The following is a 27,670-nucleotide window of genomic DNA, read 5'->3' on the forward strand; positions in this document are numbered from 1 at the left end:
CTCCATCTCCTCCCGACCAACCTCATCCCGCCCCCTTGACCTGTCCGTCTTCCCTGGACTGACCTATCCCCTTCCTAACTCCCTACCTACACTCACCTTTCCTGGCTCCATCCCCGCCTCTTCGACCTGTTTGTTTCTTCTCCACCTATCCTCTCCTCTATCCCTCTTCTATCCGCCTCCCACTCTCTCCCTATTTATTTCAAAACCCCCTTCCCCTCCCCCTTTTCTGATGAAGGGTCTAGGCCCGAAACGTCAGCCTCTCTGCTCCTATGATGCTGCTTGGCCTGCTGTGTTCATCCAGCCCTGCACCTTGTTGTCTCTTGTTTCTAGCTGTGGTGTTGGGTCTGTCGCCATCTGTTGGTAGGAGTCAGTATCTGCTAGTAGTGCGTTAGCTTTCTTGATGTATTGGGTTCTATTGAGGATTACTGTCATGTGTCCTTTGTCTGCTGGTAAGATTACAACGTTCCTGTCTTGAGGCTTCCAGGGCTTTCCTGTCTTCTCTGTTGAATGTGTTCCACTTTCCTCCTCAACTATTTCTTACTTCTGTCTTAACTTGCAATGAAAAAACTTTTAAAAACCGGTGTGTGTCACGTCATCATAACTTCCAGCTTGGATGTTTTGTTTACGACATGACGTCTTTCACCTAAACTTCCCAGTTTTTAAGCAGTAAACTCATTGTTTTCTTTGATGTTTATAAACTTGCCTCTGATGCATTGTTTAAGAGCAGTGATGACCTTGAAAAATGCAACATTTTATGTTAGATTTTGTTTCTTTCATCAAGCATTTTTGCATTCACTTTTTAATATGCAGACAAATTATACAAATAGATGAGCAAATAATTAGCATTCTTCATTACATTGAATCAGTGCATCTGTTTAAATGAGTTACAAATAATGAATAGCTGATCTGGAATACTTTCAATATTTACAGTGGGATAAATATTTGTGATTTGCTTTGCCAATATAAATGTGCTGTGTTTCAATTTCTTCATACTTTTTCAACAAGGTTATTTTGTAGTTGTAATTAATTGCAGACAATTAAAGGAGTAGTCAATACTATTGTCTTGGTAGCTGTGGCAGACCAATCCTGAGCAATGGAAAAGTTAATTCTGTTACCAGTTTGAATTCTTAAGAGAGAATGAAGCATGAAGAAGGCACCATACAATACACTGCAGAGCTTTATAAAATCATTTGAAAGCTCTTTTACTCGGATGTCAGAAATGGAGTAAATGGAAAGATTTTTTTTTTATTTCCAAAGTGCCTTTCACAATAACTGGTGACCCAAATGCTTTACAGCCAATGAAGTCCTTTTAGGGAAAAAATAAAACTGTGGATACCAAAGATCTGAAAAGAAAAGAGAAATTGCTGGAGAAACTCAGCAGATCTGGCAGCATCAGAGTTAACGTTTTGTGTGCAGTGATCCTTCTTCAGAATGGCAGTTCTAGAATCTCCAACCGGTGGAATTAGTTTATCTTTATCTACGCTGTCTTTTCCTGTTCGAAGCTTGAAGACTTCAATCAAATCACAGTTAACCTTGTATATTCTAGAGAAAACAGGTCTAATTTGTATAAAACTCCTTGTTTCCTTGAAGTCCATGTATCATTCTTGTAAACCTATGTTGTTCTCCTGTCAGGGCTAATGTATCCTTTCTATGGTGTGGCATTCAGACCTCATCTCAGTACACCAAGTGAGGTCTAACCAGGGTTTTCTAATAACTGCAGCATAACTTCTGCGTCCTTGCACTTCAGTCCTATTCCGTTGGCTGCCTTGATTATTTTCTGCATCTGTTTTTATCATTTTAAAGTTCTTTGTACCTGAACTCCCAGGTCTGTTTGGATATCCAGTTTTCTCTACCTATTCTGCTATATTTAATGACTCATGTACAGGTATGTCCATTTCTTGCTGCTTCTTGTGCACCCTTTTTAGAATCATTCTGATTAGTCAGTAATATATGAATCTTTTGCTATCTTTGTCCATGTTATTGCAAAGATGATATTGATTTTCTTCTTAGGCATTAATATTAATTTTGTGCAGTGCAATTTATATCTTGTAAAGGTAAAGTCACCATCGTTTTACCAGAGCAGAGGGCTGCCTGCTCATTAGAGAGAGACAACTGGTATTGGTTTGACCTGAGGGTCAGCACACCTCGAACAAGGGACAAGGTTGAGAAAGTGGGACCTTCGTGGTATCCTCTCCTGGTATGGGATTTGAAGCCATGCTATTGCCATTACTGTGCATTGCAAAGTAGCCTTCTAGCTAACCCAACTAACCAATCTACTGAACTTAGCTGTTTAAACACTAGAGGAATCCTTCGTCTTTGCTCATTTTCCAGGGTGAACTTGCTATTTTGTATGTTGAAAATACTTTTTATTTCCACGCCAGGTTCTCTATGGATATCAGTTGCGCTAGTGTTGTTGTCCTGCAGACTTTGACCCAGGCTTCTAGTCAAGACACAGCTGTGTTGAAGCCAGCTGAGGAGCAGTTAAAACAATGGGAGACACAACCTGGTTTCTACTCGGCTTTGTTGGTGAGTTATACTTAATGGCATGGATCTACCTCCTGGTGTAGCGTGTTGGATAAACAAACTAACAGCTTGATATACAACTAGTGGTTGCATAAGCAATTAGTCAACATTTCTAATAATATTACATGGGATGGTCATTCAACAACTTGTTTCTTAAATTCATAAAACAATAAAATTTGCTATTCTTGTAGCATTTTAAATATGTTCATATTTAAGGTAACTTAGACATTGAATATAAATTTAAGATATTAATTTTACCTCTTTCTGAAAGAGAAATGTTTAGGTTACTGTGTGTGACTGTACTTAATCTGAATTAAGTTGCACTATAAGTGCTTAGGTATGACCAGATATCATGCCAATTTGCTGAATTCAGAAGGACCATATTTTTAATAAAATTCACAAACAGAAATATACTTGACCTCTATCTTGGAAGTCTGAGGAACATGGTTGAGATATTTGTGGCATGGTGGCTCAGTGGTTAGCACTGCTGCCTCACAGTGCCAGGGACCTGGATTCCTTTTAAAGTGCTAGCTTCAGTGACTGCAGCAAAAACAAACTCCATGAGTCTGCAGACTTGGAGACAGGTGACCGCACCTTCCGTCACTGCTGCGCGCCCCCCACCGCCAACACCTCTGCAATGTCACAGTGATTGTTTCCATTCTAATCTATTTAAAATTAGCTAAAGTGTAACTTTCAATGACTTCTCTTTCTGGTCCCACTCTATGACCTCTGTAAACGGGGACTATGGTGATGAGACAGACAAAGTTTAGGCATGTGTGTTGAAACAGCAGGTGTAGTTGAGTGGTGGTAGAGTTTTTGTTTCAGGGTGAATATAGGAGGAAGTAGGGTTGCAGCATAACTTGGCTCATTGAATCCACACCAACCCTCCGAAGAGCATCCTATCCAGATACCCTCGGGCAACTGTCTGTGTGGAGTTTGCACATTCTCCTCTGTGTGGGTTTCCTCTGGGTGCTCCAGTTTCCTCCCACAGTCCATTGATGTGCAACTTAGGTGAATTGGCCATGCTAAATTGTCCCATAGTGGCCAGAGATAAGTAGGTGAGATCTGTTAGCCATAGGAACTATTGGGTGGGGGATGGGTCTGTGTGTGCTGCCCTATGGAGTGGCTGTGTGGATTTGTTGGGCCAAATGGCCTGTTTCCACACTGTAGGGACTCTGAAAATTAGCCAAATTTTATTGTTCATCTGATTTCTTGGAAAATATTTCCCAGTTTTTTTTTGTTCATGGAATGTTAACATCATAGATAAGGCACGCAATTATTGCCCATCCCTAATTGCCATTGTGAAGATGTTGATGAGCTGTCCTTTTGAACTAATGTTGTCCATGTAGTGTAAGCATGCTTTCAGTGCTGTTACAAAGGGAGTTTCAGGATTTTGATCCAGGTGACTGAAAGGGAATGATGATTTAGTTCTTACTTGGAATAGCGAGTGATTTGGATGGCGCTGTCAAAGGAATTTTGGTGAGTTGCCGCTGTGCATCCTGTATATGTCACAGTTTGTTGTTGGTGAAAAGAGTGAAGTTAAGTGCTGATCAAGTGATGCTTTGTCCTGAATGGCGTTGACTATCTTGAGTGTCACCTGTCGAGCTGTGCTAATTCAGTCAAATGGAGAGTTGCTCCATCACACTTCTGACTTGTGCACTGGCTGTAAGGAGCCAAGAGTGAGTTACTCACCAAAGACTTCCCAATTTCTGATCTGTTCTAAACATGTATATAAAATAGGGCTAGCACAGTTAGGTGTCGAGAAAATTGCATCCCCACGTGTGGATAGTGGGGAATTCAATGTTGGTAATACCATATGCCATTAAATGGCAATGGGATGAAATATCTGAAGCATTGTTACAGCCATGAGATTAAAAGTTGGGGTTGTTCAATTTAGGTTGATGGTAACCCTGCCGATGTTGATATTAGGAAGTTCGGCAGTAGTAGTGATATTAAATTTTAAAGGGGAGATGGTTAGATTCTCTCATTGGAGATGACCATTGCCTGGTGCTTGTGTGGTGCAGTTGTTACTTGCCACTTGTCAGCCCAAGCTTGAATGGTGTTCAGGTATTGCTATATGTGTACATGGGCTACTGCAGTATTTAGGGAGTTGCAAAAGTAATTGAATATTGTGCATTAGACAGTGAACATCCCAACTTCTGACCTTACGATGTAGGGAAAGTTATTGATGAAGCAGCTAAAGATAGTGTCATAGAATCCCTACAGTGTGGAAACAGGCCATTTGGCCCGTTGAATCCACACCGACCCTCTGAAGAGCGTCCCACCCAGACAAGCCCTATCCCTGTAAACTTGCACTTTCTATGGCTAATCTACCTCAACTACACATCCTTGGCCACTATAGGCAATTTAGCAAAGCCAATCCACCTAACCTGCATATCTTTGGACTGTGGAAGGAAATCGGAGCACCCAGAGGAAACCGACGCAGACATGGGGACAATATGCAGACTCCACACAGACAGCCGTCCCAGGGTTGAATCAAACTTGAGTCCCTGGTACTGTGAGGCAGCAGTGCCCATGGTGCTTCGCCCTAGGACATGAATTTCTACAGCGATGTCCTGGGGCTGAAATGATGGACTCTTTGTTGATACTAATGCATGCCTTTCATTGCCATCTTCTTAACCACTTTCATTTCTTTTCAATGGCCTATGGCTTAATAGTATTCCATCCTACCACATTCTTAAGGACTGGAATAGAATGTGGATTATCAGTCCGATGTGCAATGCTCCCAATGTATTCTCATCGTGTTTATCACACTCTGTTCATCTTTGTTCACTTATTGTCATCATATTCCACATACAGCTCCCTATTATGCTGCAACCCTACTTCCTCTTGTATTCACCCCGAAACAAAAATTCTATCACCACTCAACTACACCTGTTTCAACACACCATATGCCTAAACTTTGTCTGTCTCGTCACCATAGTCCCTATTGATAGAGGTCATGGTGTGGGAGCAGAAAGAGAAGTCATTGAAAGTTACACTTTAGCTAATTTTAAATAGACTAGAATGGAAACGATCACTGTGTGACATTGTAGAGGTGTTGGCGGGAGGTGGAAAGTGTGGTCACCTCATGGAGTTTGTTTTTGTTGCACTGGAGCTAGCACTTTAAAGGTCCAAATGAGTTGAAGAGTAAGGGGAGAAAGGTTTTAAGAAGATGATTTGATGTAGTGGAATGAAGCTGGTGGTTTTCCGAAATTCCAGGTGATCATGAATTTGGTGAACACTTTTTTTTAGCAGGATTCGACCTCACATCATATGACACTGGGTCAAAATACTGAAAAACCTTTCTTTATGGCACTGTTGGGTGCACCCATGTCAGTTGCACTGCAACGGTTCACAAAGGTGACTCATCTTAATCTTTTGGAGGGGTTGTGGGTATGGGCATCAGTTGTCAGCCCCTCATCCCATGGAAAAGAGCCAGGGAGGTTTAGGGAAGGAAGTCCTGAGTTTTGGACTTAGGCAACCGAAGACATTGCTGTGCCTTCACCATTGCTGCCACTACCAAAATGGGTTTGCTCAAAATAGAGTTGGAGGAGCTCAGGTATCTCTGAGAAGTGTCGGGATGGGGATGGTTGAGGCCATGGAAGGATTTGAGAACCAGGATTAGAATTATTTAATGGGGATGTTGATGAACAAGGAGCCGCAGTAGGCCATCAAGCACAGTGGTGGTTTCACAGGACTGTGAATTAAAAAAGCTCTGAATGTTTCCTTGTTTATGGGTGCCATTAATCAAGGCACAATCATCGCATTATCTATGAGATGTGACAGTCACATTGAAATGTGTCGGGATTCACTTTAGATTGTATGATTGGAGTGGCTGCAAATTTGAATCCTTTGTTTCTTGTTCTTCTCAAGTGTAGGTGTTGATTTTCTAAAGTATATTTCCCTTTGAGTACAGCTTGGACTTAAACAGCATCTCAAGGCACTTCAGGGTGAGCCTGCAGATCACAATGCATTTTGAAATATCTACAGGTTACTGTTGGAATTGTAACTGTCAAATTGTCGGGTTAAATGGAATGGAATTGCTTTGTTGAATCAGTTGGAGGAGCCATTATATACATTAGTAATTTAGAAAGGCTGTAAGCATGAAAGCATGAGATGAATGGATGCAGAAATCACATTTTAGTGAGGGTGTAAAAAATGGTACAGAATTTGGTGATCATTATTAACTCAGAACCAGAAGCGATGTGGGCTACACCATAGGAAAATGAATTCTGCCCATTAAACATTATGTTGGACAGCCTCTGTCAATGAATGGAGCAGTGGTGACTCATATCTAGATATGTTTGGTGTAATAACAAAATATGAAATTTGTCTACAATGTGAATTTTATTTATGACAGAGGAACTTGAGCTTTGTATTCGGGATAGGTACAATGGATGAACATGAATTCAGATTATTGGAAAGCAGCAGACGCCATCAGGGCAATAGAACCTTTTGCAGATATCATATAATTTTACAAAAAGTTCTGTGATTTTTACAATTAGAAATCATCTTGGTCCATCCTTGATTATGGATGCATGATGATGCCCTCACTTGTACAGGCAGTGCTACCAGTACATGAGCTTGTGGCATGTTCTGATGACATCACTGTCACTTGGGGTAGACAGTCTGAATGCATCAGTGGTTACACTGTGGGATGCCTTTAATTTGACAGCGGGAGTTGGTGTTTTACAACGGTAAAATGTTAATCCCCTTGTGGGACTATAGACATTGGATGCTAGGAACACCAAATGAACTGTTGAAGTGGCAAAATTTAATGTTATCTGTAACCAGTTTTTGTGGCAGGTTCATTTTCTGCCAATGTTGAAATGTTTATTATATATAAATTGATGTAAAATCATAAATAGTGGCCTCTTAATTGTCATGTGGCAGAAAACTTTTGAAGTGCTTTGAAGAATGCCTTTTAAGGTGCTCAGTGCAGATTGCTAATTGTTGAGCTCTGTCAGCTTAGGCCTTCACTTGAAAGAAATCTCCATGAAAAATGTTAATCTTTAGATCTTTACCTGTAAATTCCCATAGGCTGCAGATGATATCAAATCAAGGTCAATATTTTTAAAAAATCCGTCAAATCATTTGGCATTTGGAAACAAAGTGTAATAGCTCGTAGTATGCCATTGACCTGTGTATGTTATTTTGTGAAGGAGCTAATAGAATTGTATTTTCATCTCATCAGTTTCAAAAATGATTGCCAGTCTTAATCTACTCCTCAACAGCCACTGATTATCTTTTATTATGGTGCTTTCTTTTGGGATGGAAGCTACCATCACATTCATTCTCAATAGAAATGTACTTGTTTTTGGCTGCTTAATTGCAATGTTGACTCATTGAGAGAAAGAAAGATTAGGTTATAACCTCAATGAAATAGCACAGCAGTCCCAATTACGTCATGGCAGATCTGTGCATTAAATCCATTACCTGTATCTGATGAGAATAGATTCTAGTTTAAAAGTTTTTCAATTGACCTAGCTTCATCAACATGTTGGGGGTAAGAATTCCCAATTGCCTCATGTTTTGTGACTAACTGTTCTTACTGAGGTTACCCTCGAACAGCCAGCCAGAATTTTGAAGATATGCTTCTTCAATTGGACTACCCAAATTAGTTTTGTCTCTATCCACCCAATCAAATTCATAAACTCTCTTAAGTACCTCAATTATTATCATTCTGACTTATTCATGAAGAATGGATAGTTGAACATTGCAGCTGTTACACTGGAGATTACCAGTAGACGTGAAGTTGGGAGAAATACAATTGAGTTCAAGATTCCTAGCTTTGTAGGTTGATTGAAATTCTTTTGTCTTGATTTCCTTCAACACCAGCCAACTGTTAGCATGAATTGAGAGTGTTATTTTTTGCATTTTTAAGCTGAAGGGCAGGATTGCTTATGACTGTTCTTGGAGCTGTTACTCTCACTTGGATGTCAGGCCACTAACACAGTGTTGCATTTGTTTTTTTCTTATCCTTTTTTTGTGTGCTGCTCATATAATGGAAGGCCAAAACTTCCATTATGCAAAAGAGGCTTTACTTTGGGTGGGTTTGCAGGGGAAGAGTCACAACTCTTGTTATCTCTTCTTGTTACGTTTCTCTTTCTCTTTAAAATTTCTTTTCTGCTTCTGTTTCTCTCTCTCTTCGGGGTTTTCCTTGACAAGCTGTAGGTGTGACATTCCATGAGTCCCAGACAGGACTTTGCCAGACTGAATTTACATCTGCAGTTATATTTTGGCCATTATATTTGGCAGACTTCTTTTAGATTGAAGACACTTTGGAGTTAAAAAGTTAATGATGTCCATGGTACTTCAGGGTTCTGATCCATTGTCATCACAATGGGAGCATGATATGGGATGGGGAAAAAGGACAGTAGTCATGTATGTTTATGAATGATTGAAGTTAAGAGGGCAAAAGGTGTAAATTGGAATAATTAGATTTGGAGGTGATGAAGCAAATCAATTTTTCTTGTTATGCCCCACTGGATATCACGCTGGAAGTCAAGTGCCACTATTCCCAGAGTTGTTAAGATTTTATAAAAGTACGCACAATTCCGAAATTTACCTGTATTTTAGACCCAAGTTGATAGAGTGCATGGACCAGGTTTCTGTACGTAATAAGATTTTTTTTTTACTAGATTCAAACTGCAGATAATAATTTGATCTATAGATATACAAATTTAAATTCTAACCCCATAAAAATTCTCTTTCATATACATGGAGACAGACACAGAAGAAAATGGGTAGTTTGACCAGAGAGAAAGATTGGGAATGCAGTTCAATGGTACTTGTCTGTAGGGTTTGCTAAGATAAACCTTTTGCTGATCAGATCACTGCTCCCTGACCTACCGTTCCAGACACTTCCACTTTTTTTGCATAGGTTATTGGTTCTCACTTGTAAAGGTTTCTGACTTATTAATTAAAAGTCACAGCTCGCAGCAACACGAAGAGAACTGAACCAGCTGTCTTCAGGCTTGAGGTGCTTTTGCAGAAAGAAACAGCTCCTACCCATTGCAGAGCTTGAACGCTTCTGACCTAAACATTCATACTCCCATGCTGTTCAGCTATATGGTAACCAATCACATAGCGGTTGGCAGGGAGGAGGCCTTTGTCATTGATAATTTCACAGATCAATCAGTTAAATGTTGCCAAATCTGTCTTAATTTGTAGCCGGTAACAGAGCTTTTCTCACAGCCTGAAGCAATTGTTGTGTGAACAGCATTTAAAATGAGTGTACGCAATCTGCTTTTAAAAATTGCAGTAATCCTTCAAGTCCAAAGATGTACCGGTGGATTGGCTATGCTAAATTGGCCATAGTGTCCAGAGATGTACAGGCTAACTGGATTAGCTATGGGAAAAGCAGGTGGGGTAGGGAGGTCGGCTTTGGTGGGATCCGCTTTGGAGGGTTGATGGATTTGACGGGTAGGGATTCTATGATTCTAATTCTGGGATTTTAAAACAGACCTCTTCCCATTTCAGTCCATGATATGCATGATATGATAGCTGATACAGAGACATGGTTACAAGATAGTAAGGATTGCAACTTGAATATTCAAATGTATGTCACGTTTAGGAAGAAAAAGTTGGAAGTACAGCTCTCTTAATTAAAGATGGCATTGGTACAATAGATTAATTTTGCTTTTGAGATCAGGAGGTAGAATCAGTTTGGGTAGCGATAAGAAATACTAAAGGTAAGAAGTCACCTTTGGGAGTGGTTTATAGGTCTCATAATGGTAACCACACTACAGATTGGGGTATGTAGGAAGAAATATTGGGCACTCGTGAGAAAGGCAAGGCGATAAACGTTGATGATTTTAATCTATATGTAGATTGAAAAATTCAGATTGCAAAATGTAGCCTGTTGAGTTCATACAATGTTCTCCGAGTTTGTTGGAGCAGTATGTTTTTGGTCCAAGCAGAGAGCAGGCGATACTGATTTCGTTAAGTACAATTAATTGATGACCTCGTAGTAAAAATGCACCTAAGTGGCAATCATCTTCATTGAATTTTAAACTTAAATTAGGACAATAATAAGGGCATAAAACCAAGCTAGCTAAAGGAACTGGGAAACTAAGTTAAGGGATATGTCAGTAGAGATACAATGATAGGTAATTAAGGAAGCATTTCAAAACCATCATCTCCTGCAACCACAATGGAACACAGTCATTATTGCTGATATCATTGATGTGTTTGGAACTGGTAGAGTTGTGAAGTAATACAGCATGGGAATAGGTCCTTCGGCCCAAACTGGTCCATACTGACCTTGGTAATCTGTATTCATTCTGCCCAGAGGGACATGGATGGTCCTGCTGATATAATTTTTATGCCAAAGATTTTGGTCCTTAGACTCCAAATGTTTACAACCTATATTAATTACTTGAATGCAGGATAGAATGTACATTAGCCAAATTTGTGAGTTTCACTAAAATAGGTGGGAAAGGAAGTTAGAATTAAGAAAAAAGAAGTTTACAAGTAGATATGGATAGGTTGTGTGAATGGGCCCAAATTTGACATCTGGAAGTGTACTGTGAGGTTATCCAGTTTGGTCGGAAGAACAAATAGGCATTTTTGGTAATCTCCTTTTAATCTCCGCCTTACATGCAAACACACATGCATGTAAAAACACACTTGTGCACACACAGGGTAAAAGTGGTTATGGACAGAGGGCAAAAACTGCAAAGACATCTTTGTTGCCAGGTATGAGATGATCCTTATGACTTTTCCATTGACCAGCACTTTTCTTGTGTTCTCTTTTTTTCCGGGTGCGTCCACTGATTGGTGAGAGATCTAATGTGGTTGACACAATTATGAAAAGTCTCTGACTTATCAGTTAAATGTCACAGCTTCCAAGTTGTGCAGGAAAGACAAACTGGTTTCTTTAAGTTTACAGTGAATTTTGACAACAGAGAGATGACTCCTGACCTTGGAAAGAACTGAACATCTCTCCTCCTCCTCCTCTTCTCACTGTCCTGTCCTGTCCCCCCTGCTGCTTCTGTGCCCTTCAATAACTTGTGTTCAGTTACCCAAGTACTTCTAAACACTTGTTGCCAACAAAAACGGTGTCTGAGAGACCCTTTTGGATTCAAATCATCTGCAACTCAATCTCCAATTGATGCTTGTTCTAACAGTTGAATATACTGTCAGGTTACTTGCTTTCAAAACTGCAGCCTCTCTTTCAAACACTGGTTTTTAAACATCTCTTTCACGTTTCAGTCCACAGTTTAAAGGCACATTCACCCTGTGTCTGTGTGGGTTTCTTCCAGGTGCTCCAGTTTCCTCCCACAGTCCAGTGATGTGCAGGTTAGGTGGATTGGCCATGCTAAATTGCCCCATAGTGTCCAGGATTGTGGAGGCTAGGTGGATTAGCCATGGGAAATGCAGGGTTACAGAGATAGTGGTGGTGGGTCTGGATGGGATGCTGTTCGGAGGGTTGGTGTGAACCAGATGGGCCGAATGGCCTGCTTCAACACCATAAGGATTCTTTGAGTACTTATAATTACTTATAAAGACACAAAACAAAAAGACATTGTCTTTATACTGAAAATTCACAACCTGGCTGAAATTACTAATTTAATGTTGATTGTCAGTACCAGGAAGACAGGCTTAATATACAGTTATAAATGGATGAATGATGTAATTCATCAGAAAGCCAACACAGCAAATGGTGGGCAAGCTGTTTGATTCTTGAATCCAATATGATGGCCTCTATCCAAATGCAGTGGTTTGAAAACAGTGACAAGTTAAGAATAGAGGAAGGATACATTTTTAATATAAAATCTGCATATAAAGCTAATTTATACTGTTTAAACCACTGGCTATGCCCGTTAGACAAATTGATCTATTTATTGTATACTTTTCAGAATATCTTCACTAATCACACACTAGATGTAAATGTACGGTGGCTTGCTGTGTTGTACTTCAAAAATGGAATTGATCGTTACTGGCGACGTATTGCTCCACAGTAAGTTCTTTGTTTGTTGTTTTACATTTAATGGATGTTTTCGAAGTCGCACAGATTGCTACACTCTTTGGAAAAAGTCACTTGTCGAGATCTTGAGTGAAGGTGAACTGTACACTCCTGGTTAACCTACCAAGATGTGTAACTGTGCCATTCCTAATTCTTGTTAGCCTAATGAGTTGTATATAAACATAGGAAGTTGGAATAGAAGTTGATCAATCAGTAGAGGTTGATTTTTCATTCCTATTCCCATTCCTAGCTACCCATGATAACCTTTGGTTCCCTTGCCTAACAAGAATATATCTACCTTTGCCTTAAAAAATATCTAAGAACCCTGCTTGTGCCATTTTCTGTGGCTGACAGTTATACAGTTACACAACCCTTTTAAGAGAAAAAGGAACTCTCATTTTCTGTCCTAAAATGGCAAATATTTATTTTTTAAGTGCCCTGACTTAAAAACAGTAAGGGAAAGTTGCCATAGTCCCAGAGACCATAGGGCTGCTGTCCCTCAGAGAGAGTTAACTGTTGGCAGTTTAACCTGCAGGTCACCACATCTCAGGTGAGGGGAGAAGAACAGAATAAGAGTCCTTCATGGTAACCTCAGCTGGTGCAGGAAACTGCATTCTAAACCAGCCATTCAGCCAGTGGAGCTAACCGACCCCTATCTAGACTGACTATATTGACGCACAAGTTCTGTTCTTTGCAGATGGAATGGTCATGTACGTACAATGTACCTGTTACGGCGCAACAAAATTGGTACCAACCATTCACTGGTTAATTTCTTGGAAATGCCCTAATCAATCAGATCCAACCTACTTGCTTCAAAATTTAAGCAAAGCCTGGAAGTCACTGTCAGCCAGCAGTAATGGATGCATTTTCCATGACAAAGCCTCAACCAATTTGAGTCCAGTTGCCAACCAATCAACATTCTCCCATGTGCAGTATAAATGTTGACTTTCCCCTTGAACTGGTATTCTTGCAAATTGTCCTGATGATTCCAAGTTGAAAAGCTATAACAAAATGCATTTTTTTCAGCAATACTCAAGTTTCGTGCAACACACAATTAATTTATTCTTTCTTAAAACCCTACTCCTCCTCCTAGGTTTTATTGCTACAGTACTAGTAAATTTTACTATACAAATAAACCTCCGAATTACTAATAAATTTCCTGAATTTTGAAGGATAGATGAGCATACTACTCAATGACTAATGACTTCACTGTTTTCCAGTTAGGCCACTCTTTTTACTTTTTCCTGAAGGAGTTTGATCCATAGGTTGACCCCATACTGTTTATGAAGTTGCAGTCCCCACGCTTTCTTACCATCTTTTATCCGCCATCATATTGCTGATTATGAAACTGCTTTCTCTGCTGTGCTTTTTTTGAAATGAAGATCCATCTTTTTGATGCTGTTTATGAAGCTGCTTTTCTTGCTTTCACTTGCCGTTTTTAAAAGATGTGCTGCAATCAAAGAAATTGGAGTATGTTCAGAAATGGACGGTTTTTCCAACCAGTTCAAATTGGTAACAAAAACAGAAGTTGCTGGAAAAGCTCAGCACGTCTGGCAGCATCTGTGAAGAAAAGAACAGAGTTAACATTTTGGGTCTGGTGACCCTTCCTCAGAACTGATGGTCACTGGGAAAATGTCAGTTTATATGCAGAAAATAGGGAGGGGGTGCGGTAGTGGAGTAAACGATAGGATAGAGCCCAAAGCGAGAGAGGAACAGTTGGACAGACAAAGGAGTTGCTAACCATCAGGCTGGGAGGGTGAGTAGTTGTTAATGGGGACTGTTAGTGACTAACAATAGGTGATGTGTAATGGCAGCCTACGTGATAACAAGGCCTGGTGTGTGGGGTGCAGGGCTAGGACATGGGAGAATTCAGGCCCTAAAATTATTGAATTCGATATTGAGACAGAGGGTCCCTAAGCGGAAAATGAGGTGTTCTTCCAGCTTGCGTTGAGCTTCGTTGGAACACTGCAGCAAGCTAGAGACAGAGATGTTAGTCAGGGAACAGGGTGGTGTGTTGAAGTGGTGGGCAACAGATAGCTCAGGGTCTTTTTTGTGAGCAGAACATAGATATCCTGCGAAGCAGTCACCTAGTGTACGCTCCGTTTCCCCAATGTAGAGGAGACCACATTGTGAGCAGCGAATGCAGTAGACTAGATTCTGGGAAGTGCAGCTGAAGTGCTGCTTCATCTGGAAGGTATGTTTGGGCCCTTGGATACTGGGGATTGAGGAAGTAAATGGGTAGGCGTTGTACCTTCGATTACAGGGGAAGGTGCCATAGGGATGGGGGGGTGCGGTGGCGGCGGCGGCAGTGTTGAGGGTGAAGGAGGTGTGGACCAGGGTATCCGGAGGGAATGGCACCTGCGGAAGGCGGACAAGGGAGGGGAGGGGAAGGGAATATGTGTCTGGTGGTGGCATCTCACTGGAGGTGGTGGGAATGGTGTCTGATGATCTTCTGGATGTGGATGCTGGTGGGATGGTAGGTAAGAACAAAGGGAGCCCTATCGCTGTTGCAGGACATGGGTTGGACCTGGTTGAGGGCCCTGTCGACAACGGTGCTGGGGACTCCTCGGTTGAGGAAGAAGGTGGACATTTTGGAGGCTCCCTTGTCGAAGTTAGCTTCAAGTGAACAAATGTGACGGAGATGGAGAAACTGAGAGAATGAGATGAAGTCTGTACAGGAAGCATGGTGCGAGGGTGTATAGTCTAGGTAGCTGTGGGAGTTAGTGGGTTTATAGTGGATATTAGTGGCCAGTCTATCCCCAGAAATGGAAACAGAAATGCCGAAGAAGGGAAGGGAGGAGTCAAGATAGACCAGGTGAGAATGAAGGCAGAGTGGAATTTGGAAGCAAAATTGATGAACTTTTCCAATTCTGGATGAGAGAGGGAAGATATATCAGAGAAAGAGTTGTGGGTGGGGGCCAGAATATGACTAGATCAAGGAATGTTCCACATACCCCATGAAGAGACAGGCATAACCAGGGCCCGTGCAGGTACCCATGGCCAGTCCTCTGACCTGAAGAAAATGAGAGGAGTTAAGAGAAGTTGTTGAGGGTGAGACCGAGCTCGGCCAAGCAAATTAACACTTGCGACTTTTGAGAGAGCGTAGAAGCAATGGGGGAGAAATCTCTAGATTGTGCTTGGATTGGTAGGAATTGAATTGTGAGAAGATACCTCTATAGATTATCGAAGGAGGATTAACATGAAGATGACCATTGCGGTCAAATGTAGTAATGTCTACAGAAAGACTAAGGAGGAAGAGTAGAGATAACTCTTCACTCCATCGCAGTGAATTTCATTCATGACTTTGAAGTCATTTTGGTACTTGAAAAGGACAGAAATCAGGCACAAGAGGTTGTGCATGGATTTGTGGGAAAGGTGTAAATATAGCTGGGAGCATGTTCATTTGAGGACCGTGGAAAGACTGAAAAACATGGAATTCTATATTGATAAGGGTGAAGAATTAAGCATGGAATTCTTAATGGCAATAATTGTGATTTTAAAGCAGAGGAATGAGAAACAATTCTGTTAACCTTTCCATCCCAGCCCCCTCATATGCCTGCCCTCAACATTTTCTTCTGCAGCATGGAAGTATTGCTGTGACTTGTTTACTGTAATATTCTATCTTATTGATTTACTGTGCGTTAAAGTATTAGAGTTCCTTAAAATACATGTGTGAAGATATGATTTTCAAATAGCTTTGGAATCTTCCACATTAGTAAGTGTTATTGCCAATTCAAGGCTGAAATCCTCGAAGACAGAAGGATTGGTGGATGAGGATTTACTTTTGAAATAATAAGTTAAAGTGATGGTCTTGGTCTTGTTCCTCAAGAAAAAGTTTTAATTTTTTTGCAGTGATTTTTTTGAAAAGTTTGCAGATTGTCAAAAAATCACCAGGGTGTGCAGTCACACAGGTAACTGTTGCACAAGTAAAACATGTATATCATTATCAGCATTTTAGTATTATATCAGAACATTGTATTTAGTACAGATAATTTCAAGAATAATATGAGTGTATCATTATTTATTTCATCGTTATTTGAGTAGTTACAGTTATCATGGAAAACAATTTGTTTTTACTTTTCACAGTGCTATATCAGAAGAAGAAAAGTCCTCATTGCGTGCAGGGCTCATCGCAAATTTTAATGAACCGGTGAATCAGGTTGGTGATGTGATTTCACATGGATTTCTAAGGGTTATTTGTTTGGGACAATTGTTTCTCTTACGTGGAAGAAATCACATTGCCATTTTGTCAGCATTTAAGCGAGGAAGAAAATTGTGATAAATGGCTATACAACTGTTGAGCCGGTGAAGACTGCTTTATCTGGCCAAATGAGAAATAATGCAAAATAAGTTACAAGTATGTTGCAATCATGTTATTAAATGGTGACATTTCTACAACTCCCAATGTGTTTGTATATATCTACACACACAAGTGCTTAAATCAAAATACCTGTTGTAGAAAGGGAACTAAGAGAATATGTACAGAAATGCTCAGAGTTAATGTTTCAGGTCCGGTGACCCTTCCTCAGAACGTCACCAGACCCGAAACGTTAACTCTGATTTTCTCTTCACAGATGCTGCCAGACCTGCTGAGCTTTTCCAGCAACTTCTGTTTTTGTTCCTGATTTACAGCATCTGCAGTTCTTTTGGTTTTTAAGAGAATATGAATAATTTTTATTTTTCTGATTCCTTGGTAACTACGATCAACATGCCTGTTTGCGTGTGCGTATGTGTGTGAGTGAATACATATATGATTATATATGTCATATGTTTCAATAACAAGTTTCACTTCGCTTCTAATATGTTGGGTGAGCATTTCATTCTGTATAACTTTGTGCTGACTGCTGATTTTTAAACAATCAGTGGCAGTCTCTCAGCCCTGCATGGTGGTCTTTGGGTGGTATGTGGCAGTCTCTCAACCCTGCATGGTGGTCTTTGGGTGGTATGTGGCAGTCTCTCGGCCCAGCGTGGCCTCAGCCTGGACTTCTGGTTTCGAGATAATTCATTGAAGTGCGATTCCACCGTAACTAAGTATTTAAGAAAGACTGTATTGCTTGAACTTTCAGCTTTATTTCTTTATTTTCGCAGACCTCCTTAGTTTTAAGTCAATATGCAACTTTTAACCTTACTTCAAATGTTTTATGCTATGCCATAATTATGCAATGTTTAACTTTTAACTTTGTTCTTTCTTTCTACCTTGTTCTTAAGATTCTGTACCTAGGTACTTGTGCCTAAGATGGCACCTTCTGTGGCGATATTGTACACTTTTCACTGTACTCCTGTACTTTTGTACTTGAGTACACGTGACAATAAAATCAAATCAATCAAAATGAATCATGAGGTCACGCCTGTTTACTCTATTTGTTACCATTGTTGTCCCTTGATGCTGCCACTTAAAATACATTGAATGTTGACATTACCAAAACCTTCTTGCTGGTGATGTTAAGAAATGACCAGATAATTACTTAATTAGGAAGAATTACAATCTTTTGCTGCTTTATTACCTAGATGTGAGGAGTGTGCTGTTTTTCTCTAGTTAACATCAAGTTAATCATTTTACCTGACTCCTAATATGGTCAGTAGAATTTTTTTTAATATAAAGATCTATCAGCCAGCTTTCTTTAATGAGCACCAATTTATTGATTTATTTTAAAACACAACCTATTCCATGAAATACGAAACTGGTTAATGCACTTCGTAATATGAAAATGTCAATGTTTATCCCTTTAGAAAACACGTCTGCATGTGTGCGCACAGAGGTAAAGGGGAAAAAGAAATTCACTTTGGGAAATGAACATTTTTGACCAGTAAGTCTTTGTTCTTGAAGACGAAAAGGATCAGGTGTTTTCAGGTGTTCAGATGGCTGTCTTGTATGTAGAGGCAAAGAGGCATCATCACACATGGGCAGTCACTCCTGTAATCTTCACAGATGCAACTTGCTTAGGAAATGCCGTATTGAAAAGTCTTACTAAGTCAGTTTATAGAGGACAGTCATTTTTTTCACTGGGCTCACCGTAAAAGTGCTTGAGAACAAGAGACTTGAGTTGAGCAGCTCCTTTGTTTCAGCAAGCTTCCTCAAATAATCGAAAAAACCACCTTCATGCATGCGAAGCACCATTTGAACAGAACACCCATAAAACCAGTCATAAAACCAGTAAAGTGTTTTCTCTGAAGTGAGTTCAAGCAACCAAAATCTGCAGTTATTTGGAACCCATTGGATTTTCATTTAAGGATTTGAGATGCTTTGTTTGAAAAAACGTTTCACTGTCCTCTCTTTGACCTCTTTAAAAATGTCAGTCCAAGTGTCCATAATCCTTCGACTCAAGTCCATAAAACTAATTAAACATGAAGCTGTCATAAATTTGAATCTTACTATGGGGTTCTTCACATGCATCCAATTGAGGAGATGCACATTGATATCATAATTCATCTGGAACAATTCTGACTCTGCATTGAAGCTCTAACTTTATAGCCAAGCTGTAACTTATGTGCTTTGCTGAGCTTTTAAGACTTAGTGAACTGCAGTGCAATTTGAATAATCTTTTCTCATCAGTTGAACCAGCATTGATTAAAAATGAGTACAGATGCTTGGCATTTTTCACAACCTCCTCTTGTCTGTGCATTTCTGACTTGACAAAGTTTTTTTGGCTAATAACCCATTACAAGTAAAATCAAATTTATTCATTGACTGAAATTAGTTGAATAAAAAGATTTTCTCTTAAATCTGAAAACTGATGATTTTTGTGTACCTACGTGTTCATTTGACATTGTAATTTTTATTTCAGTGGTTCTGCACTTAAATAAATTCTTTTTCATGGACTGCTCCTGAGTTTAATTATTTAATATGTGGTTTATTTCTTTACAGATTGCAACACAAATTGGAGTACTGATTGCTAAGGTTGCCAGGTTAGATTGCCCTCGACACTGGCCAGAATTAATTCCCACACTGTTGGAATCTGTTAAGGTGCAGGATGATCTCCGTCAGCATAGGGCACTGCTTGCCTTTTATCATGTTACTAAGACTCTGTCATCCAAAAAACTGATAGCAGATAAGAAGCTGTTTCAAGATGTAAGTATTTTTAAACAAACAGTGATAAAGTTTATATATTATTGCGCATGTAAAAGTCCTGGTAACATTCTTGTAAATCTTCTTTGCACTCTTTTCAGTTTAATAACATCCTTCCTACAGCAGGACAATCATAATTGTTTCTCAGTATTTTAAATACGACCTTACCAATGTCTTATACAGCTGTAACATGGCTTCCCCATACCTGTACTCAATGCTGTAATCAACAAATTTCAAATGCCACCTTCACCTTGTTTACCTGTGACGTCACTTTCAGGAAACTATGTCCCTGCATCCCTTGGTTCTCTGTTCGACAACACTCCCCAGGGTCCTACTATTAATTGGCTAAGTCCTGCCCTGGTTTGTGTTACCAAGATGCAACGGCTCGCTTTTATCCGGATTAAACGCCATCTGCCATACCTTGGCCCGTTGGCCCAGTTGATCAAGATCCCATTATATTCTGAGATAACCTCCTTCAGTGTTCACTATATTAACAATTTTGGTGTCATCTGCAAACTTACGAACAATACCTCCTATCTTTCCTTTTAAATAGTTAATATAAATGATCAACAACAGTGGACCCTGCACTGATACTTGTTGCACACCACTGGTCACAGGTCTCTAGTCTGTACAACAACCTGTACCAACACCCTCCGTCTCCTACTGTCCAGCCAATTTTGTATCCAATATGCTGGCTCTCCCTGGATCCTGTGTGATCTAACCTTACTAACCAGTCTACCATGCAGAACCTTGTCAAAAGCCTTGCTAAAGACCATGTAGACAACGTCTACCACTCTGCCATCATTGATCATCTTGATCACCTTTGCAAAAAACCGTAGTACCCTTGGAAACATTGAGAATCAGAGGCACCTTGGTGTGCGTGTCCCCTTGTCCCTTAAGCTAGCAGGATAAGGTTGATAGTAGTTAATAACACAAATGGGATACTTATCTTTATTGGCCGAGGCATAGAGTTTAAGAGCTGGGCGATTCTGCTAGAACTGCATAAAACATTGGTTAGGCAGCAATTAGAGTATTGTGTGCAGTTCTGAACCTTCACCATGTTTCTGGGCAAAACATTCCATACCCTAACGTCTTGCTGTATGGAGAAGGCTTTTTCTTGCATCACCCTTGCTGTGTTTGCACATCATTTTATATCTATGCCCTCTCATTCTTGTTTCATTTACAAGTGGAAACAGCTTCGCCCAATCTACTCCGTCCAGTCTGCTCATGACGTTGAAAACCTCAATCAGATTTCCTGTCGGCCTTCTACTCTGCAGGGAGGAGTTTGCCGACTTCTTCAATCCAGCTTCATAGCTGAAGCTTTTCTATAATGCAGCATACACGACTGTACACAATACTCTAATTGAGGTCTAAGAAGTGTCTTGTACAAGTTGAACATGACCTCCTACTCTTGTACTCTGTACCCCTATTAATAAAGCCAAAAAGAATTTATTCTTTAATTAGTGCTCTCGCCACCTGTCCTGCTACCTTCAGTGATCGTTCACATATATACCCAGGTCCCTCTGCTCTTGCACTCCTTTTAGAATTGTTTGCCTGTTTTATATTATCTTTCGGTGTTCTTCCTACCAAAGTGCATCACCTCACACTTCTCTACAATGAACCTCATTTGCCACCTATCTGCCCACTCTGCCAATTTGTCACTGTTCTTTTGGAGTTTCGCACTATTTTCCTCTCAGTTTGCAATTCTTCCAAATTTATTGTCATCTGCACACTTGGAAACAGCAAGTCCAGGTCATGAATAAATATCAGGAAAAGCAAGGGTGCCGTACTGACCTTCCTCCTCTTTGGAAAATATAATCCACTGAGCATTACTCTCTTGTTTTCTATCACTTCACTAATTTTTGAATCCACATTGTCAACTATATTAATTTTGATCCCTCTTGTGACAGGGTTTCTTCTTGTGTCATCATGGCCTAACCAGTATCCTTGTCTTTTGCAAAGACAGTAGCAAATATTGATTTATTACCTCAGTCATGCCCTCTGCCTCCACCTGTAAATACACTTTTTGGTTTTTGATTGTTCCCTTTTATACCATGATCTTCAATTTTTTCTGGTCTGTTGTGAAACAATATATGAAATGTTTTGTGGAAATCCATATGTGCCATTGCATAAGTATTACCCTCAGCAACCCTTTCCGTTACCTCTTCAAAAAGCTCCAACAAATCAGTTCAACACAATTTCCACTTTAGCAATCCTTGCTGATTCTTCCTAATCAACCTGACATTTTTTGTGTGATTCCTGAATCCATTCTGAATAATTGTTTCCAAAAGTTTCCCCATCCACTGCTTGAATACGAGGAGCGTGACAGGTAAATTAGATGATCTTAGGGTTTAGGTTAGTACATGGAATTACAATGTTGTAGCAATTATAGAGACTTGTTGAGAGAAGAGCAGGACTGGCAGCTCAACATTCCAGGGTTTAAATGTTTCAGGTCTGATAGAGAAGGATGTAAAAGGGCTGGGGGAGTTGCATGACTGATTAAGGAGAATGTCACAGCTGCATTGAGCGAGGACATCTCGGAGAGCTCCTCCAGCAAGGCCATATGGGTAGAATTCAGGAATAAGAAAGAAGCACTCACAATGATGGAGTTATACGATCATTCTCCCAATAACCAGCGGGAAGTAGAGGAACAGATATGTAAGCAGATAATGGAAAGATGTTAGTAAGTAGGTAAGGGAAGCAAATCAAATACTACAGGCAGACAAGATCATAGCAAGGTAAGACTGAAGAATTAAACTGCATTAACTTCAATGCAAGAGGCCTGACAGGTAAAACATGAACTTAAGGCATGATTGGGACACCATAGCTATTACAGAAATGTGGCTCAGGAATGGACAGGACCAACAGCTTAATGTTCTGTGGTATAGATGCTGTAGAAAGGGAAGCAAGAGAGGAGGGGGGGAGTGGTGTTTTTGTTTAGGGATAACATTACGGCTGTACTTAGGGATGATATTCCAGGGAGGTCATCCAGTGAAGTTATATGGGTGGAAATTAAAATTAAGAATTGCATGATCACCTTGTTGTGATTGTGTTATAGGCCCCCTAATAATCATTGCAAAATCGAGAAGCAAATATGTAGGGAGATCGCAAGTATCTGTAGAAAAATAGGGATATAATGGCGTGGGATTTTAACTTTCCAAATGGAGACTATAACTTGGATGGGGAGGAATTGTACAAGAAAACTTCCCTATTCAATATGCAGATGTACCTACTGGAGAAGGAACAATATTTGCACTTTTGTTGGGAAATAAGGCAGAGCAAGTAACTGAGGTGTCGGTGGAGAAGCACTTTGGGACAAGTGATCATAATTTTACTAGTTTTAAAATAGTTATTGGAAAGGATAGAACTGATTAAAAAGTTAAAGTTCCAAATTGATGTAAGGCCAATTTTGACGGTATTAGGCTAGAACTTTTGAAAGTTGATTGGGGAAACCTTTAAGAATGAGATAACGAGAGTCTAGAGACAGTATGTTCATGTTAGGCTGAAGTGCAGGACAGGTAGGTGTAGAGAATGCTGGATGACAAAAGAAATTGAGGTTCTGGTCAAGAAAAAGGAGGAGGCATATATCAGGTATAGACAGCTGGGATCGAGTGAATAGCATACTTAAGAGGGAAATCAGGAGGTCAAAATGGACTTAAGATAGCTTTGGGTAAATAGAGTTAAAGAGAATTCAAAGAGATTCTACAAATTCACTAAGGGCAAACAAGTAACTAGGGAGAAAATAGGGTCTCTTAAAGATCAACATGGCCGTCTGCGTGGAGCCACAGGCAATGGGTAAGATATTAAACAAATATTTTGCGTCAATATTTACTGTGGAGAAGAACATGGAAGCTAGGGTACTTGGGGAAATAAATAGTGATGTTTTGAAAAGAATTCATATTACATAAGCGGGGGTGCTGAAGATCTTGAAATGTGTAAGAGTACATAAATCCCCGGAACCTGATCAGGTGTTTCTCAGAACTTTGTGAAAAGCTAGTGAAGTGATTACCGGGCCCCTTGCTGCAATGTTTATATTATCGACAGCCACAGGTGAGGTGCCAGAAGACTGAGGATTTATTTAAGAAAATATCATTTAAGAAAAGGTCAGGGAACAATCGATTGGTGAGCTTTACGTCAATGGTGGGTATGTTGTTGGAGGGAATTCTGAGGGACAGAGCTGCACGCATTTGGAAAGGCAAGGACTGATTAGAGATAGTCAGCATGGCTTTGTGCATGGGAAATTGTCCCACTAACTTGATTGGGTTTTTTGAAGAGATGACAAAAAAGATGGAAGGCAGAGCGGTAGATGTTGTCTATACGGACTTCAGCAAGACATTCGACAAGGAATTCAGGGGAGCTAGCCAATTGGATCCAAAATTGGCTTGAAGATAGGAGATAGAGGGTTGCTTTTTGGACTGGAGGCCTGTGACCAGCGGTGTGCCACAAGAAACAGTGCTGGGTCCACTGCTTTTTGTCATTTATATGAATGATTTGGATGAATGTAGGAGACATGATTGATAAGGTGATGTAGTGGACAGTGAAGAGATGAGCTCAGTACAATGGGACATTGATCAGATGAGCCAAAGGGCTGAGGAGTGGCAGACCGAATTTAATTTAGATAAATGTGAGATGTTGCAATTTGGTAAGGCAAGCCAGTACAGGACTTGTGCAGTTAATGGTAAGGCCCTAGAGAATATTGCCAACCAAAGAGACCAATAGGTATGGGTGCATAGTTCCTTGAAAGTGGAGTCATGGGTAGATGGGTTGGTGAAGAAGACATTTGACACACTTGCCTTCATTGGTCGTAACATTGAGTATAAGAGTCAGGATGTCATGTTGCAGCTGTACATGACATTGATGAGGCCACCTTTGAAACACAGTGTACAATTCTCGTCATCCTATGGAAAGATGTTGTTAAATTTGAGAAAGTGTAGAAAAGATTTACAAGGATGTTGCAGGGATTGGAGGGTTTGAACTATAGGGAGAGGCTGAATAGGCTGGGTTTTTTTCTCCGGAATGTTGGAGATGAGGGTAACCTTATAAAGGTTTATAAAATCATGAGGGGCATGAATAGGATGAATAACCAATGTCTTTTTCCTAGGGTGGGGAGTCCAAAACTAGAGGGCATAGGTTTGAGGTGAGAGGGGAAAAATTTAAAAAGGACTTGAGGTGTAACGTTTTCTTGCAGATGGTAGTATGTGTACTGCATGAGCCCCTAGAGGAGTTGGTGGAGGCAGGTACAATACAACATTTAAAAGGCATCAGCATGGATGTATGAGTAGGAAGGGTTTAGAGGGATATGGGCTAAATGCTGGCAAATGAGACTAGGTCAGATTGGGATGTTTGGTTGGTGTGGACGAGTCGGATTGAAGGTTCTGTTTCTGTGCTGTGTGACTCTGACTGTATGTAAAAACAACAGGGTTGTTGTGGGTGATTTTAACTTCGCAAAATCGACTGGGACTCCCTTTGTGCCAGGGGATTACATGGGGCAGAATTTGCTGGTTGCATTCAAGAGGATTTCTTGAAACAGTCTTGAAGGAGCCATACTATACTTTATATTGGTGAATGGGCCTGACCAGGTGATCAAAGTTTCACAAGGCGACTATTTTGGGAACTGTGGTCATAATTCCATAAGTCTTAAGGTAGCTATGGATAAGGATAAGAATAGTCCTTGGGTGAAAATGCTAAATTGGGGGATGCTAATTCGAACAGTATTAGGCAGGAACTACAGAAATTACATTGAGGGTGGTTGTTTGAGGGCCAATCCATTTCTGACAATGCGGGAGTGTTTTAAAGGCCAGATGATCAGAGCTCAGGACCAGCATGTTCTGTGAAGATGAAAGATAAGGATGGCAAGATTCGAGAACTTTGGATGACAGGCAGTATTGAAAGTTTAGTCAAAATTACAAAGGAAGCATATGTAAGGTTTAGGATACTGAAATCAGCAAGGCCTTTGAGGAATATAAAGGGAGCAGGAAAGGACTTGAAGAATTTGGAGGCTAGAAGGGGCGAAGAAATGTTCTTGGCAAGGATTAAGAAGAATCCCAAGCATATTATATGTATAACAGAAGCAATAGGGAAAGGGTAGGTCCAGTCAAGGACAAAGGAAATTTATGCGTGGAGTACAGGAAGTCAGTGAGGTCCTTAATGAGTATTTTGCATCAGTATTCACCAAGGAGAAGGACATGGATAATGGTAAGATTAAAGAGGGGTATGTCGATATTCTGGAGCATGTCAATATTAAGAAGGAGGTGGTGTTGGGTAATTTGAAAAACATTAAGGTAGATAATGAGACTCATGAGATCTATTCTAGCATACTGAAAACAAGTGAGGAAATTTCTGGGGCTTTGATAGAGATTTTTGTATTCTCTTTAGCCAGAGGCGTGGTCCTAGAAGACTGAAGAATAGCCAATGTTAGTTTGCTTAAGAAGGTTAGTAGGGATAATCCAGGAAGTTATAGGATGGTAGTCTTACATCAGTGATAGGGAAATTACTGGAGACAATTCTTAGGAACAGGATTAACTCACGTTTGGAAATTAATGGATTTATTAGGTACAGTCAGCATGGCTTTGTGCAGAGGTGGTCTTGTATCACAAATTTAATTGAGTTATTTGAGCAAGTGACAAAGATGTTTGAGGGAAAGGCAGTGTATGTTGTCTACATGGATTTTAGTGAAGAATTTGAGAAGGTTCCCCAGGGTAGGCTGGTCCAAAAGATTAAGTACCATGGGATCCACAGAGAGTTGGCAAGTTGGATACAAAATTGGCCTGGCCGTAGAAGACAGAGGGTAATTGTGGAAGGTTATTTTTCTGACTGGAGGTCTGTGACCAGTGGAGTTCTGTAAGGATCCGTGCTGGGATCTGTGTTGTTTGTAATATATAATCATTTGACTTGGATGAAAAAGTAAGTGGTCTGATTGGTAAGTTTGTACACAACATGAAAATTAATAGAAACAGAAAATGTTGGAAATCACAAAGGTTAGGCAGAATCTGTGGAGAGAGCAAGCTAACATTTTGAGTCGAGATGACTCTTCGTCAGAGTTCTGTTAAATTTTAGGTGTAAGGTGAGAGGGAAAATTTCAAGGAAATGTGCAAGGCAACTTATTTACACAGAGTGGTAGAAGCCTGAACGTTCTGCCAGGGGAGGTTGTAGAAGCAGATACAATAGCAATGTTTAAGAGGCATTTAGACTCGAAACATTGGCTTCCTCTCTATGAATACTGCCTGACTCGCTGTTAATTTCCAACATGTCTTGTATTCAGTACAGATTCCAGCATGTACAGTAATTTGCTCCATGAAAGTTAATAGACTTGTGGATAGTGAGGAAAGTTGTCAAAGGATATTGATCGGCTGGAAAGTTAGGCAGAGAAATGGCAGATGGAGTTTAATCGAGACAAGTGTGAAGTGATGCATTTGACCTCCCAAAATACAAGAAGAAAGAATACTGTAAATGGCAGGACCCTTAGGAACATTGATATAGAGAGGGATCTTGGGGTGCAAGTCCAGAGCTCCCTGAACATGGCAACACAAATGAATAAGATAGTAAAGAAGAAGGCATGCGGCATGCTCACCTTCATCGGTTGGGACATTGAGTATAAAAGTTTGCAAGGCACTTTGCAGCTGTGTAAACCTTTTGTTATGCATTTGTTGTATTGTGTGCAGTTCCAGTTGGAGTCTTTTTCCCAGGGCAGATGTGTAGGAGTGTACACCCTTGGCCAGGGACAAAAACTCCGGAGGCAGGCAGGATTCAGGCAAGTGGAAGAATTTTATTCAAGCAATAACCAGTTAGTGCAGGGAGAGAGCGAAAGGATCTTCCCCAATTGTGGCTTCAACTTGAGAACACAATTGTTCCCTTAACCTGCAGCTCAGATCGGAAGAGAGATCAATGACGCAGTCTGATTTTTGCTGTGAAATACAGCATATTTATACATTGTATTACAACAACCACATACAGCGTGGTCACTGTGTCCTTACCCCTTATTCCATTCCCCAATCCAGTGAAACACCTAATCAATGATGGGCATTCCTATAGACATCTCCTTGTACCCATGATCTCATGGTGTTTAACAGACATTATAATCTCCAGGCCTTGGGATTGTTCTATGCATC

General features: G+C 40.3%; 1 protein-coding gene across 1 annotated transcript in view; it reads left to right on the top strand.

Moving 5' to 3' along the window:
* ipo11 (importin 11) overlaps positions 1 to 27,670 on the top strand; it is a 310,760-nt gene that overhangs the window by 32,249 nt on the left and 250,841 nt on the right. Inside the window, exons 2-5 of the mRNA XM_048597668.1 lie at positions 2,382 to 2,526; positions 12,390 to 12,490; positions 16,583 to 16,655; positions 19,362 to 19,565. Coding sequence (XP_048453625.1) covers positions 2,382 to 2,526; positions 12,390 to 12,490; positions 16,583 to 16,655; positions 19,362 to 19,565 — 523 coding nt within the window. The remainder of the gene's footprint in view (positions 1 to 2,381; positions 2,527 to 12,389; positions 12,491 to 16,582; positions 16,656 to 19,361; positions 19,566 to 27,670) is intronic.

This window comes from Rhincodon typus, chromosome 1 (genome assembly GCF_021869965.1).
Source record: "Rhincodon typus isolate 14 chromosome 1, sRhiTyp1.1, whole genome shotgun sequence".
Lineage (NCBI taxonomy): Eukaryota > Metazoa > Chordata > Chondrichthyes > Orectolobiformes > Rhincodontidae > Rhincodon > Rhincodon typus.